The 17,602-nt window shown below is 32.2% G+C and overlaps 1 protein-coding gene across 1 annotated transcript; it reads right to left on the reverse strand.

Annotated features, from left to right (window-relative positions):
• Positions 1-2,798: 2,798 nt before the first annotated feature.
• LOC141547128 (olfactory receptor 10AG1-like) lies at positions 2,799-3,743 on the reverse strand. Its single transcript, XM_074275515.1, has one exon. The coding sequence runs from the start codon at positions 3,741-3,743 to the stop codon at positions 2,799-2,801; it is 945 nt and encodes a 314-aa protein (XP_074131616.1).
• Positions 3,744-17,602: the final 13,859 nt, after the last annotated feature.

Consider the following 17,602-nt stretch of genomic DNA (forward strand, 5'->3'; position numbering starts at 1 on the left):
AGACTGAAACAATATCATTTTATTTTGGATTATCTTTTATTCACTTTATAATAATTTCTCCCTAACAATTGCTTTATTGTGATTGAAGCAATTCTGTCCTAGATTTTACTCAAATTTTGAAATTATATTATGTTCCTTCTATTTTTTCCAAGTCTTCTACTTAATTCACTATACTCCTGCTATTGAGATTTTTCCCCTTTAGATATGAAGAGAGTTACAACTTAAAAATAAAAAAAAAAAGAAATTGTGTAATGATATATAATAAATATGTATTTTGCAGATGATACAGTGGTATGCTTAGAGAACTCTAGAGAATCAACTAAAAAAGCAAAACAATTCACAACTTTAGCAAAGTTTCAGGAAGCAAAAGAAATCAATATAAATCATCAGCATTTTTATGTTATCGAACAAAGTCCAGCAGCAAGTGATATGAAGAGAATTCCCATTTAAAATAACTATTAAATAAGTCAGGAATCCCAAAACACTTTCCATACAAATAAAATCAGATCTAATCTCTTGGAAAAAATATCAAGTGCTCAAGAGTAGGTAGAGTTAATATAAAAAAAAAAATTACAATACTACCTAAATTAATCTACTTATTCAGTGCCATACCAAATGTTCAGGAAATTATTTTACACCTAGAAAAAATTTAAAAAGTTCACCTAGAAGAGCAAAAAGGTCAAGAATTTTAAAGAAATTAATGAAAAAAAATGTAAATGAAACTGGGTTAGCTATAACAGATATAAACCTATATTATAAAGCAGCGATCCTCAAAACCATTTGGTACTGGCTAAGAAATAAAGATCAGTGCGATAGGTTAGGTTCACAAGACACAATAGTCAATGACTGTAGTAAAAACAAACAAACAAACAAACAAAAAAAAAAACTTCTGGGATAAGAACTCATTATATGACAAAAATTATTGGGAAAAATTGGAAATTAGTATGGCAGAAACTAGGTACTGACCCACTGTACCTAACACTCTGTGCACAGATAAGAGATAAAGTGGAAATGGGTTCATGATTTAGACATAAAGGGTGATACTTTAAGCAAATTAGAATAACAAGGAGTAGTCAACCTCTCAGATCTATGGAGACTTTTCAGTTCAGTTAAAAAGGTTTTGTACAAACCAAACCAATGCAGACAAGATCAGAAGAGAAGCAGTAAACTGAGAAAAAAAAAATTACATCCAAAGGTTCTGTTAAATGCCTCATCTCTAAAATATAGAGAGAATTAACTCAAACTTATAAGAATTCAATCTATTCTCCAGTTGAAAAATTGTCAAAGGATATGTACAATTTTCAGATTAAGAAATTAAAACCATTTAAAGTAACTTAAAATGCTCTATATCATTATTAATCAGGGAAATGCAAATTAAGACAACTCTGAAGTACCACTACCACACCTCTCAAATTGGCTAAAATGACAGGAAAAGATAATGATGAATGTTAGTGGGAATGTGGGAAAACTTCAACACTAATACATTGTTGGTGAAGTTGCAATCTGATTCAAACATTTTGGGGAGCAATTTGGAATTATGTCCAAAGGTCTAACAAACTGCATAACTTTTGATCTGCCAGTGTCTCTACTGGGTCTGCATCCCAAAGAAATCATAAAAAAGGGAAAAGGACCAATGTGCACAAAAATGTTTGTAGCAGCCCTTTTGGTAGTGTCAAGAAACTAGAAACTGAATGGATGCCCATCAGTTGTAGAATAGTTGAATTAGTTATGGTATATGAATATTATTGTTCTATGAGAAATGATCAGCAGGATGATTTCAGAGAGGTCTGAAGGGACTTATATGACCTGATGCTAAGTGAAGTTAGTAGAAACAGGAGAATATTGGATATAGCAACAACAAGATTATGCAATGATCAATTTTGACAGACATGGTTCTTTTTAATAGATGATTCAGGACAGTTCCAATGGTCATGTGATGAAGAGAGCCATCTACATTCAGAGGACTGTGGAAATTGAGTGTGGATCACAATATAATATTTTTACTTTTTTGTTATTGTTTACTTGCATTCAGTTTTCTTTATCATTTCCCCCTTTTTGATCTGATTTATCTTGTGTGGCATAATAATTATGGAAAATATATATAGAAGAATTGCACATGTTTAAAAATATTGAATTATTTGCTGTCTAGGGGAGGGAGAAGGGGAAAGAGAGGGGAAAAATTGAAGTACAAGGTTTTGCAGGAAGGAATATTGAAAATTTTCTATGCATTTTTTAAATAAAATGCTTTTAAAATAAATAAATATGTATTTTTAAAATGGTAGTCCAGTCACATGATAATATTAAGTGATAAATTTTAGAAAAGTTTTCAACTGAATCTCTTTGTGAAGCAAAATGTACTTAAAGAAAATTCCTAGTACATTGTGTGGACCCACTGTGGAAAATTTAATGGAAGACATGAAAGAAACTGGCATAGAAAGTCAGGGTCAAAAATCTTCAATTCTAACCTTTCAGGGACTTCAGTCTTCTTTGTCTTGCATAAATGGTAGTATCTTTATATTTCTTACTCAGACACTTGTCTCACTGGGTGCTTTCAAGTTTAAGAGAGTAAAAAGAGCTTTAAAAATAGGACTTTTCAGATGGGCTTCAACTGATCCTCAAAAGTCACATAGACTCAGTAGGCATAATTCTGGAAATGGGAAGAAGTTTCTGACGGAGTTAAAATGAAAGTTATTAAATGAAGGCAGGAGAGATAACAAGTTTGATTTGGATAAGAATTATTGGATAAATGCATAAAATTGTTTCCATCAGTGTATCTTTTTTTTTTTTCTTGATAATAGTCATTTAGTTAGTAAATTCCTCAATGCCATGATAACATCTTTGTTTCTTAGGCTGTATATCAAAGGATTAAATACTGGAGTCACAATAGTGTAGAAAAGGGAGAACACTTTGTCTGTTCTTGCTGAATAGCTGGACTTGGGTCTCAAATACATAGTAATGCCAGACCCATAGAATAAGGCTACAACAATGAGATGGGAGGAACAAGTAGAGAAAGCTTTGTATCTTCCAGTGGCTGATGGGAGCTTTAGAATGGTGGCAATGATTTTGACATAAGACCCAACAATCAAAAGAAAAGGAATCAGGGCAAATAACAGAGCATCAGCATAGACAGAAAGTTCATTCTTGGAAGTGTCTCCACATGCCAGCTTCAATAATGGGGGAATGTCACAGAAAACATGGTTGAGTTCATTAGAACCGCAGAAGGGCAAAGAGAAGATCTGGTATGTCAGTGCAATCTGAACTGGGATCCCAGCAATCCAGGAGCCAATGAGCAGCTGAAGACACATTTTGGGGTTCATAATGACAGGATAGTATAGAGGCTTACAAATGGCCACATAACGGTCATATGCCATTACTCCCAAGAGGAAACATTCACTATTCCCCAAAATGAGAAGAAAGCAAAGTTGTATACTACAGGCAACAAAAGAAATGTTTCTTTTTTGGGTCCAAAGATTTGAAAGCATTCTGGGAAGAGTGACTGATGTATAACAAATTTCTAAGAAGGAAAAGTTTCCAAGGAAAAAATACATAGGAGTTTGGAGACCTGCATCCACCTTGGTTATCATAATGATGAGACCATTTCCTATCAATATACTCATGTAGGTTACTAAGAAAATCCCAAATAGGAATCTTTGAAGATTGGGAAGGTCAGAAAATCCTAGGAGAATGAATTCCATAATAACAGTCAGATTTCCTCCAGCCATATTTCTCTCCATATATTCCATGTCTGGGATATATTGCCTTCAGGATATTCCTATCACACCAGTTTTCTAAGTATTGGTGTTTGTTTCTTAAAATGAGGAAATGAGATTGCATATTTTGTCAAGTTAAATTTTTTATTTTATAACTTTTATATTTTAAGGTTATTACCAATTCCCCATATATAATAATTAAACTCCTGATGTTTTCCCTTTAAGTTATCTAGTTACCCTACCTGTAATATGCTTTTTTCTCATCGTTACCTTTTGTCTTTCTTCAGGTTTCTATTCAAATTTCATCTTTTTTTCAATAAATCTTGCAGTAGATCTAGTACCTCTTAGATTGCTTCCAAATTTCCCTGCATACATTTTGTATACCCATAATTGTGTACATTTTCTATATTAGAATATATTCTGTAGAAGGAAAAAATCTTTATTGTTTGTTTTTATTTGCTTTGTCTCCTAAATGCTTAGCATAGTGTCTTACACATAGCAAGTATTTAATGAAAACTTGCTGGCTACCCCTAACTTTTCTAAATCTAAATCGAGAAATTTGGATTAGCATGTGGAGCCATGATCATCCACACCCATTAATTCATTTAAAATAATTCATAAACATAGTTTATATATATATATACATATATATATATATATATATACATATATATATATATATACATATGCTCAAGGGTATACAGACTTGTTATACATTCATGACTGTGCAGAACATGTCATATAATATATATATATATATATATATATATATAATTTGTGAATATGTAAGTACTTGAATGTATATGTGCATAATGAATATATGCACATGTATACATACCCATATGGGTCATTATGATTATACTTCCTAAAAAATTCTGGCTTTATATAATAAGTAATATCCAATTTTTCCAATACTATTTCCTTTTTGTTGTTTTCACTGACTAAATTTTTCTTTTTATTTGAATCCTTAGTTTTGATATAATTGTATTGTATTAATCTCCTTTTTGTATCGTTATTGAATATCCTAAACTACAGGATTCTCTTTACCCTGAATTATTAAAATATGTTGTCAGTGCCACATCTGTCTCTCTCTGCCTCTGTATATCTCTCTTGTCTGTCTCCCTCACACATACAAACACATGTTCATACACTTCATCTTATTTCTTACCTCTCATCTTTCTAATGTGTTCTCACAAATATATCTTCAAAAGGAAATACTTTAAGTCACTATTTGTCTAAGCTTCAATTTGAATTCTTTACAATGAACTTGCTTAAATACCAGTGACTTGAGAAAATTAGGCAAGTAAGAGTTTTTTTAATATTAAGTAATAGATTGTAGTTCCAATTTGGTCTGAAACACAGTGTATTAATCACTGCCCTTAATATGTACCTCATGTAAGCGAGCAGGGCAAGTCAGGGAGCACTGGAATAATCCTAATTTCTCAGAAGATGGAGCAGTTATAAAAGGAGAGAGAATGAAGAGCTGAATTTTCACCATTTGTCCCCAATAGGATTATTCCTCAGTCAAGTTGGTCTAAAAGACTAAATACTATATAAAATCAATTTGTATATTTTATAATAAATATTGTATATATTATGTATACTATATATTTTACATTATATATTTGCACAGTAAAATTCTATACATTTCAAAGATTGTGTACACAAAGTTTTAAAATGATTTTCACAATTACTTTTGGGGAAAAGATGAATAATAATCTTGTGTCCATTTTGCAGATGAACTAACAAGGCCACATAAAGATTCAATCACAATTTAAGTTTAACAGGTATTTTTTTCCACTCTTTCTTTTATATATTGGCTATGAAATTTGGATCAAGCTATTGAATTTTTATGTGACCTTATTTGTTCATCTGCAAAATCAAAGAATAAGATCAGTGATATCAACTCTCAAAGTTATAGGGGAAATCATTTTAAAACCATGTATATATGATTTTTGAAATATCTAGATTGATATTTTTATGAAAAGCACACACATGTTTTGTATTTTTTTTCTTAGTATCTGGACCTGTGATTTCTTTTTGTAGGAACCTGAGGCAAGGAGACTTCCCCTATTAATGTAAATGAGCATCTCTTCTACAGTATTCTTAAAGAGTTGCCTGGGGCATTGTGAGGGTAAGGAACTTGTATAATATAGAGTGGATATCCCAGAGTAGACTGATTCCCAGACTATTTCTTCATGAATTATTTTTATTAAAATTACTGTATGAACCCTACCTGTCTATCAAATATCACTTCAAATTTTATCTATTGAATACATTTTATCTTTCTTTTTTAAAAAATTTGGAACTTTGCTTCCTCATTTATAAAATTAAAACTGGGGCTGATTGCACTTGAAGATCATTTCTATTAAATTATTTACAGCTTTCTGCATATTTGGCACTTTATTCCTATTATTTAATACTTTTACATTTATCTTCATTCTTACTGTGATTATGATCTTGAGAATAGAGATGGTATTATATTTTTAAACTTGTTTTGCTGATAGTGGAAGTCTAGCTATCTAGTCCTAGGAAGTGAATAAATCAAGTAATCTACATAGTTTAGTATAATATAATCAATAGAAGTCTCAAAATCATCACACAAATTCAAATCATTCAATCATTAATAGTTTATTTGACTTCCTTTTTGTGGGAATGATAAAATATATTGCAATTCAAGAAAAATTCCTGTGATATTCCCTTCAACTTTTCTTTCTAATATTGAAACTTTTGTCACTTCTTTTTGGCATTCCTCATTTTTTTCAAAAATTCATAACCAATTTAAAATTCATACAGCCCACACTTTTCTAACTTCCCCACATTTCCAACATCTTTTTTCAACACCTTCATTACTGAAATCTATATGAATTATATAGGATTCTCTTGAATTTTTTATTATTGATTTTTTACTATTATTATTAGAGATTTTTTGGTTACCACAGTAAGATCTAGTACAAAATCTTCCTGATATAATCATGTTATTTTTCAATTACAACTTCATCTTTACCTCAGTTGAAATTGTTCACCAAAACCCTGAAAATATGAAAAGGCAAAAGGGTCTTAATCTTCTTTATCAAGAAATTATAATGTTAAGTTCAACAGACTTGAGCTTCCACAACAAATTTGAATTATTTGTTTGAACTAAAAAAAAAAAAATTAAAGATCAGTCATATTAAAGAAATTTTGTTTAAACAATGCATGTTCTTTTCTTTTTCTTTTTTCTTTTTTACTGAGGCAGTTGAGCTTAAGTGACTTGCTCAGGGACATACAGCTAGAGAGTGTTAAATGTCTGAGGTCAAATTTGAACTCAGGTCTTCCTGACTTCAGGGCTGGGGCTCTACCCACTGTGCCCCCAGCTGCCCCATATGCTCCTTTTTTAAAGTGAGATTTTGCTTAATTTTTAATATTTGATTATGACATTTTATTTAATACAGTAGATTAGTCAGTAATATATTCATATTTAATAATAATAAATCCAAAATCATCTTCAGCTCTCTGAGACATGAATTTTGTTGTTGTCCTTTGTTTATCATTTCCTGTCATGCTTTTATGAGAAAATCACTATTCTCTGTACTGAATCTTGATCTCTAAGTAGGAACATAAAACTATCATGTACGTTTAGCTATAACCTATTTCTAGTCACCCCTCAAATCAGAGATTCTGATTGGAATAAATTATGATAGCATACTTACCTTTCTTAGATGGAATAAAATTATATTCGGTTGCTTCTCTCTTTGGTGATTATATTAAAAATAATGTAATTAAAATAAATGGAATTCACAAAATAATTTAAAATTTGTGATGCTCTGTAATACACATTTGATCTTCAATACGGCCCTGGTAGGGAAGTATTGGTATTATTATCATATTTTTAAAACTGAGGAGAAACCAGAGTATCAAATGATCAAAATAACTATAAAGTCACAAAGCTATTGTTTTAAAAATTAAGAACCCATATTTTCTTGATATTAAATTCAATGCACTTTACTCATATTGCTACTAAGATATGCTTTAAGACCCACCATATTTATGAGTGACCTGACTTTCTTTGAAAGTCACACCCATGATTGTCCTTTAAAAAAAAAAAAATTTCTCTCTGTTCAATGGGGAAAGATCCTCTCCCTGGTCACTGTTTTTGCCTTTTAATTGGAGGTCAGGACTTCTGACTCCAAGTTTATGGCTCTGGAATATTTTAATGAGGCACTCCAAGTGTAATGGAAAAAGGTTTGGCCTTGGAGACTGAGACCAGGGACTATAGGCTTTATCTTTCCTCTCTAAAACTTAGTTTCCTTAGCTGTAAAATAGCCAATAGTTTAACTCTCTATTTCATATAATTATTATAAGAAAAATAATTAGCAGACAGCACAGTGTTGTAGCCATAAAAAATTAATTAGTTAAAAAAAGAAATAATGAATGCTTTTATTCATTTATTTTTTTAAAAAGTGAACTCAAATATTTACAATTGCTCTTATGCATGGTACATCAGTGTGAAAGACCAAATTTGGTCAGTTTTCCCCTCTAAATCTTGAAATTTATTAATAGCATAATAAGGCAGAGAATTGTAGGTACAAGAATCCATGAATACCATGAAACACAATTATGGCACTGAGAGGTTTTTGCCCTTCAGCTTATTTCATTCTTTTGTACCTTGATTTTGTACCATAATAAAGTTGGTCTAAACAATTTGTGCAGTTCCTCCCAGTTAAAAAAGTAAAGTTAATTTGTCATGGAAAAAAAAAAAAAAAACAATTTGGAAAAAGTGGTAGGTAGAAAAGAATTATTTCAGAAAGTGAAAGGGCTACTGTATCATTGCTACACTTTGACCTGGCCTGAAGGTTTGATCTCCTAAATGTTTATCATAGACTACAAAAAGAATTCCAATTACAAAGCTCAATTGAATTGAATTAGTGAGGATGGCTATGGCAGTAGTTATGAAATAGAAAACAGTGTCTGTAATTACACTCTACCTTCAAAAAGTCAAGTGGTCTCTTTCTTACACACACCAAGTGAAAATACCAGTAAATTATCTATGTATTTCCTAGAATAGTATTAGAATTTCTATTACACAGTGGAAATTTTTTTTAATAAATAAAAATCTTAATTTAAACTTCAGGAAATAGTGAATTAATCCTAAACTGTCCAAACAATATCAATCTATCTAGATTCACTTAGAAGTATAGATTTAGACATATACAGAGTCCTAGAAGTCTAAGTTTGTGAAAACCCGGTATTTCACTATTAACACGTGTGATCTCTCAGATTGGCTAAGGTGATAGGAAAAGATAATGATGAATATTGGAGGGCATGTGTAAAAATTGGGACAGAAATGCATTGCTGGTGAAGTTATGAAATGATATGGAGAACAATTTGGAACTATCCCCAAATGGCTATCAAACTCTCCACTTGGTCTATATCCCAATGAAATCATGAAAAAGGGAAAAGGAACCACATGTGCAAAAATGTTTATATCAGCTTTATTTATTTATTTTTGTAGTGGCAAGGAACTGGAACCTGAATGGATGCCCATCAGTTGGGAAAATGACTGAATTAATTATACTATTTTAATGTATTGGAATATTATTGCTCTATAAGAAATGATCAGCAAGTTGATTTCAGAAAAGCCTGGGGAGACTTACATGAATTGATGATAAGTGAAGTGAGTAGAACCTTTAGAACATTGTACAAAGCAACAAGATTATGCGATAATTAACTGTGATGGGCATGGCTTTTGTCAACAGTGATTCAAGATCAATTCCAATAGACTTGGGATGGAAAGAGCTAACTTCATTCAGAGAGAAGACTATGGAAACTGAATGTTGATCACAGCATAGAATTTTCAATTTAATTGCTGCTGCTGTTTGTTTGCTTGTTTTTTTTTTTTCTCATTTTTCCCTTTTGATAGGATTTTTCTTGCATATCCTGTTAAATGTGGAAATATATTTAAAAGAATTGCAAATTTTGTACAATATTGGATTACTTGTTGTCTATGGAGGGGGGAAACATTTTGGAACTCTAAGTTTTTCAAAGTTTAATACTGAAATTCTTTGAATGTATTTTGAAAAATAAAAATAAAACTATTATTATGAAAATGCTAAGCATATCTGTTAAATATAAGCCCAAGGAAATCAGTAACTTTTCAATTGTTTTTCTCAAAACATGTTTGTGCATCAATCTTAAATATTTCAAGAAATGATATGAAAGTGGACATAGGACGATAGAAAAAGGCAGCAACTTCCTGAGTTCTCCCTAAAACCATTCAGAATACCTTCAACTAATGCAATAAAATTTTTTTCTGTAGCAATAGAACTCACAAGAGAACTTGGTGAAATAATTATCCAGCCAAAAAAAATTTAGATGGGCAGCAGGAAAGATTTGTCACACATGAGTGAAAATTGGGTAAAGTCCACTGCAGTCCTTACGTGGATAGCCACAGAACTATCCAAAGAATTAGGAGCAGACCTTGGGAACCACTGAATCATAAGGAGCAACTGCTTCTGTAGCTTTCAGTCCATGGATAAGTGAATTACAATAGATCAGAAGGAGATTACAAGGGTGTATGTTGACATTGGGGTCATGACTATTGTTTTTCATATTCAAACCTTGGCCACATTCCTAGAGCAGGGAGGAGAACTAGCACACCAGAACTTGCAGTTGCCATGGAGCAGGGACTTGTCTACAGGTCCCTAGAACCATCTCTGAAAACAGCTTAACAAAACCCCTGAAACTCGGGACAGTGCTCGCTCAACCTTGAAATCAGAGCTCTACTTGAAGAGTTAACAGGCCAAAAAAATAGAATGAAAATGACCAAATTAGAGAAAAAATTCTGAACATAGAAGAGTCAGTATGATGACAGGGACAAAACACTCTCAGAAAAAAGATCTCAGTGTCCAAGCTTTTACATCCAAAACCTCCAAGAAGAAAAAATGAATTGGTCTCATGCCATAGAAGAATTTGAATTGTATCTTGAAAATTAAATAAAAGAGGTAGAAGAAAAATTGGAAAAAGAAATTAGAGTGATGCAGGGAAATTTATGAAAAAAAGAATTGACACCTGAGTAAAGGAGATACACACACACACACACACACACACACACACACACACACACACAGAAATAATGAAGAAAAAAATAACACCTTATGAAATAAATAAGCTAATTAGAAAGAGTGGCATAAAAAGCCAATGAGAAGAAAAATACTTTTGGAAAATCAAAAGGGACAAAATAGGGAGAAAGGGACACAATTTTATTGAAGAAAAAATTCCTTAAAAAGTAGAATTGGCCAAATGGAAAAGCAGGTACAAAAGTTCATTAAAAGACAATTTAGTAAATGAAAATTAGTAGTTTTCTCATCCATAAATTAGAGATATTAACATAACCTATCTGAGAGAGTTGTACAAGATCGCACTTTACACATCTTAAAGTGCTGTTATTTTAGTATTTTAGTTATTAATAATCATTGTTATTTTTTGGCTAAGTGAAACAAGTAAAGAAGGCCCTGGGGAGAAGAAGGGATAATTGAAAAATAAAGATAAGGATTTTGGAAGGCATATAGTTATTTTAGCATGTAAAAACACATTGTGGCTTCCTCTGGCTACATAGGACTCTTTGATAAGTGGAGTATTCAGTGTTGATAACAAGAGATGAATCTCCAGATGGAGGAAAGGTCTTTCCCTTCTCCAGAATAATAACAGGGTGTCTGATCTTCACATAAAATCAGTAATTGAATAAATATTTATTAAATGCTTATCATGTGTAAGTCTAGGTGATCAGTGGATAGAGTGATGAATCTGAATTCATGAAGACTCATCTGTCCTCCTGAATTCAAATCTCCACTCAGATACCTACTAGTTGTGTTACTTTAAAGAAGTAATTCAAACCTCTTTGTCTCAGTTTCTATATCGATAAAAGGACTCGAAGAAGGAGATGGCAAAACACTGCAGTTCCCCCCCCAAAAAAAAAATAGGGTCAAACAAATGTTAATGACACTGTGCTGCCTATGTGAAACTTTCTAAGCTGGTTTTGTACAAGCAATCTCTGGCTGATTTGTCCTTTCATGTTTGGTACCTTTATTTTAGTCTTAACCTTTTGAACAATGAAAAATCTTGGAAGATATCTATGCACTTTAAATAAAGGCAATTATGAGAGTAGTTTTGTTTTCACCAATAATAATAACAATTGGGTGTGTGTTAAAAATAATTGTTGGCATAGGTATTTCACTGTACATATGTACAGTCTTCTGCTAAAGCTCAAATTAATATAACATTTTACTATTAGTGATACATTACTACTTTTATTCTATTCATTCTATTTCTTTTTTATAAATTATTGTGATTATTTTTGTGAGAGTCAGCAATTTATAACATATTTCCTAACATTTAGCACATAAACTATTCTAGCTGGATCAACTGTCCCAATAATACCTGGGTTAGGAGTTGGTCCAGTGAATATAAGAAATAAATAAGTTTTCGGTTTATTATAAATAACCAAATTAACTATGAAGTAAATAGGAAGAAAGGTTCTATCTGCAACCAGGAAAGGGACTGATTAATAAAAGTATATGTGGAATAATTATACATATATATGTGTATGTGTGTATACATCTGCAAATGTGTATATATATATATATATATATATATATATATATATATATATATATATATATATAGTCAAACATTCATACATATATACACAAATCTATAAATGTTATTTGGAATCCATTTCAAGGATATGGAAGAGGGAAGAAAAATGATACATGAAAATTTTGTTTTACATTTTAAAACAATAACAAGCTTTGAATGGTAAATTTGCAGTTTCATGATCATCTTTTTCATTGTACTATGTTGTAGAACTGCTTATTTTATTGTATAAATAAAAAATAAAATATATTCTTAAAAGCAATATGAGGAAAGGGTTACATACTATTTCTATTGAATGTTAGATAACTCCAGAGTAATGAATCTGAAACTGAAAAATCTGGAACAATGATCTGACTGTATAAATTGTTGAAGGATAAGTTTGGATTAGTAGTTAGTTTGGAAAAGCAGTATAATTATCCTCTTTACAGATTTTCAATACTTAAGTAAAAAATATACACACATATAAACATATACATATACAGGCATAAATGTATGTATGTATGTATATATATATATATATATATATATATATGTGTGTGTGTGTGTGTTTCTGTATGTTTACATATACAGACATGTTAGAGAGTTTTATTTATCTACAGTTTGGATGACAAGGATACAACAATGATAAGATTCAGCAATTATCAATTTATAAGTGAATGATGAAAATATTGTTTGGATTAATCAAAAATTTTTCCTCAAAATATTTAAGGGTAATTTTTCCATATTATGGTTTTAGCTTTTATAATTTACCATAAAGTGATTGAAATAGACTGTTCCTTAAAGCAACATGGCTTATATTACTACTAAACAGTTAAAAAATAATGAAAACAGGAAAATTTCTAAAGGATACATTGTATGGTTTCTTCTGAATGATTGCAAAAAGCCAAATGTTCATATGTAACTTTGATTACAACTTTTAAAAGACATAAATATAAAATGTTGATACTTAAAAAAAAAATTATGTTATATCTTTGGAATGACAAAAATGTACCAATTAAAGATTTTCTGATACTCATCAATTTGTCGAAAAATAATGAAAAATGAAATTTATAGCTTGTGAAAAATGCAGAAATATGTAGACATCCATTGTAGTTGTAAGTACAAATTTACAAAATTATTTTCGAGAGATGTCAACTTAAAACAAAAAGTTACCATTTAAAACCAAGTCAAAACATTTATTGATTTAGTATCTTCTCTGTTCCAACCATGGGACACAATAACTTCATTTTGGACACAATACACTTAATTATTTTGTAAAACAATTGATTTTAAAGGGTTTATTGTAGGATTGTTTCTAAATGCAAACAATGACAAAACAAAAATAAAACAAATGTATTTCCACCTATCTCTAATAATTGACATCTATATCTATAGATATAGATCATCAATACCTATACATGTATGTGGATCCAACCTCTTTATTCACTCTTTCTCTCTATGAAATTCAGAAATATAGATGCAACACAAGTAAATTATATTAATAAAAATATTTGTTTCTAAATATACATTTATCACATTATATATTTTTCTGTACACATATATAGATATAAAATTGCAAATGGCATACAAAACTAAATAGGATATTCATGGGCACTCATGTATGTATTGTATATATCTACATGTGTCAGTGCTTGTATACATTGATGTATATTTCCGCATATATACATGTACATTTATACATGCATATACAAATATATACTTTTTTTCATTTGGGGAAATTGAAAGAAAGATAAAGTGTTTTCTTGTGACATAATTTTAAAAAGTAGAGTTACAGGAGCCAAGATGGCGGAGAAGATACACGCGACTGTGTAAGCTCCTTTCTTCCCTCACAACCAACTAGATTAGTCAGCCTCAGAAATAGCGTTGGACTAATAGAATCCACAAGGACTGGAAGCACAAGTTACCAGCTGAAGAGAATCTGGAGTTTCAACAGGAAAGGTCAGCTCCCAGGGCAGGAAGAAGAGAGGCCAGTGCAGACAGTGGGGTAGTGGCACACTTCCCTGGTGGCGCTGGGGAGGGCTCTGGGATCAGAGAAGCCACTGAGATAAAAGAATCTGGCACAGGCTGTTAGCTCTTCTCTGCTTATAATACAGCAGTTCAGAAGAGAAATCTAAGCCAATTTAAAATTTAGAACCAGATTGGACCTTCCTGGATCCCAGGGGTGACTCAGCAAATCTCGGCACTGGGGGTGTGGCAGACATAGGCAATCCAGGCTTTCACCTGGGGGTAGTTAAGAGATTGAAAAGTGGGCAGAGCAGTAACTCATAGTGCCTGGCTCGGCTTCAGGCTGTGGAACGCAAGTCCCAGAGAAGTGGAACCTTTGAACTAGGGACCGCAGTTTCTGGCAGACACTTCCAGTTTGAGCGCAGGGGCTTTTCACATCACCTGCTGCTGACATCCACTCCCCACTGGGATGCATAGGCTAGGCTTTGAGTCGCCTTTACTGTTCAATCTCAAACCTCAGAGAAGCCGCCAGAACACAGAGCCCTCAAAGCACAGCAGTGCTGATCACCTCTGAGGCACTTCCAGGGAGGGGGTGTGGAACTCTCTCCCAGAGCTCTCTCTTAGCTCAGTCGCAGGGGCTGATGCATCCATCCAGTTTGGGAGGAAGTTGTTAAATAAATAAATAAATAATTTCCTACCACAGGGACAGACCCCAAAAGATTTTTTAAGTATGAGCAAGAAGCCCAAAAAAACCATAGATTCCTTCTACACAGAGAAAGAGCGGGTATCCAACCCCAAGGAAGTTAACAGCAGAGAGTCAGCAGATAACAATCTAAAGGGGAATGATTCCTGCCCCCAATCACATAACTCTCTCCTTGAAGACACTATTAAAAAGTTAAGAGAGTTTGAAGAAAAATGGGGAAAGGAAAGAGAAGCTATGAAATTGGAGTTGGAAAAAATAAAGAATTCACAAGAGATGCAGGGAAACAAAATTAGTGAATTAGAAAAGGTAAAAAAAAAAATCACAGGAAAGTAGGATTTCTGAATTGTAGAAGATAAAAAAGTCCCAAGAAAATAGGATTTCTCAATTGGAAAAAGAAAATTATTCTCAAAAAAAAAAAAAATAGGGAAATGAAAAAAAATTCAATAGAGCAAAATAACTCATTTAAAAACGAAATTGGGCATTTACAAAAAGAACTAAAAATTGTGAATGAAGAAAATAACTCCTTAAAAGTCAGGATGGAACAAATAGAAATGAATGATTCATTGAGAACCCAAGAATCAGTCAAACAAAACAAAAAAAAAAAAAAAAAAAAAAAATGAAAAGCTGGAGAATAACGTCAAATACTTACTGGGAAAATCTATAGACCTGGAAAATAGATCAAGGAGAAATAATCTGCAGATCATTGGACTTCCCGAAAACTATGTCCAAAAAAAGAGCCTAGATTCTCTTTCACAGGAAATTATCAAAGAGAACTGTCCAGAGATAATAGAAACAGAGGGGAAAGTAGATGTTGAAAGAATTCACCAAACTCCTTCTGAAATAGACCCTAAAAAAAGAACACCACGGTATATTGTGGCTAAGCTGCAGAATTACAAAGGAGAAAATCCTGCGAGCAGCTAGAAAAAAATAATTTAAATACCAAGGTGCCACATTAAGGGTCACAAAAGATCTGGCTGCCTCCACATTAAAAAATAGAAGGGCCTAGAACCTGATATTCTGAAAGGCAAAAGATCAAGGATTGCAACCAAGAGAATAAACTACCCAGCTAAGTTTAGCATCTTTTTCCATGGAAGAAGATGGTCATTCAATGAAATAGAGGAATTCCATATGTTTCTAAGAAAAAAAACCAGACTTAAACAAGAAATTTGATCTACATCCACAAGACTGAAGAGAAACAGAAAAAGAACCCTTGAGAACTATATCTCTGTTGTGGGTATATAAAGTACACATGGGTAATTTGATTTTACTGATATAAAAGAAAAAAAAAGGAGGGGGTGTAGTAAAGGGAAGGGGGTAGTATCAGAAAAAGGGGAGGGAGTGATAAAAAGAGGGAAACTAAATCCCAGAAAGAGGCATAGAAAATACACCATATCTGAGGGAATTTAGAGAGGGGGAGAATCATTGTGTAAATCTTACTCTCATCAGAAGAGGCCCAAAGAGTAAATAATTGTCATATTTGTTTTTCAGAGAATTCTCTCTCACCTCATTAAAAGGGGGAGAGGAAAAGGGAAAAGGAAAAGGAGAATAAGGGAAGGGACATGGAGGGAGAGGGGAGGGATACTAAAAAAAAAGGGAGGGCTGCACGTCACAAGGGGGGTCTATAAATTAAATATTGGGGAAGTGGTTCAGGGGGGGTCAAGGGAAAAACATAATCTGGGGATAATATGATGGCAGGAAATACAGAATTAGTAATTTTAACTGTAAATGTGAATGGGATGAACACTCCCATCAAACGGAGACGGATAGCAGACTGGATCAAAAATCAGAACCCTACAATATGTTGTTTACAGGAAACACACTTAAAGCTAGGAGATACATATAGAGTAAAGGTAAAAGGTTGGAGCAGAATCTATTATGCTTCAGGTAAAGCCAAAAAAACAGGGGTAGCTATCCTTTTCTCAGATCAAGCAAAAGCAGAAGTTGATCTACTTAAAAGAGATAAGGAAGGAAACTATATCCTGCTGAAAGGTAGCATAAATAATGAAGCCATATCTATACTAAACATATATGCACCAAGTAGTATTGCATCTAACTTTCTAAAGGAAAAGTTAAGAAAGTTGCAAGAAGAAATAGATAGTAAAACTATAATAGTGGGAGATCTCAACCTTGCACTCTCAGATTTAGACAAATCAAACCACAAAACAAACAAGAAAGAAAATAAAAAAGTAAATAGAACATTAGAAAAACTAGGTATGATAGACCTTTGGAGAAAACTGAATGGCAATAGAAAGGAATATACTTTCTTCTCAGCAGTTCATGGATCCTATACAAAAATTGACCATATCTTAGGACATAAAGATCTCAAAATTAAATGTAGGAAGGCAGAAATAATAAATGCCTTCTTCTCAGACCACAATGCAATAAAAGCTACATTCAGTAAAAGGTTAGGTATAAACAGACCAAAAAGTAATTGGAAACTGAATAATCTCATCTTCAAGAATGACTGGGTGAAAGAGCAAATTATAGAAAAAATTAATAATTTCACCCAAGATAATGACAATGATGAGACATCATACCAAAATCTGTGGGATGCAGCTAAAGCAGTAATAAGGGGAAATTTCATATCTTTAGAGGCTTATTTGAAGAAAAT

Source organism: Sminthopsis crassicaudata, chromosome 6 (assembly GCF_048593235.1).
Source record: "Sminthopsis crassicaudata isolate SCR6 chromosome 6, ASM4859323v1, whole genome shotgun sequence".
Lineage (NCBI taxonomy): Eukaryota > Metazoa > Chordata > Mammalia > Dasyuromorphia > Dasyuridae > Sminthopsis > Sminthopsis crassicaudata.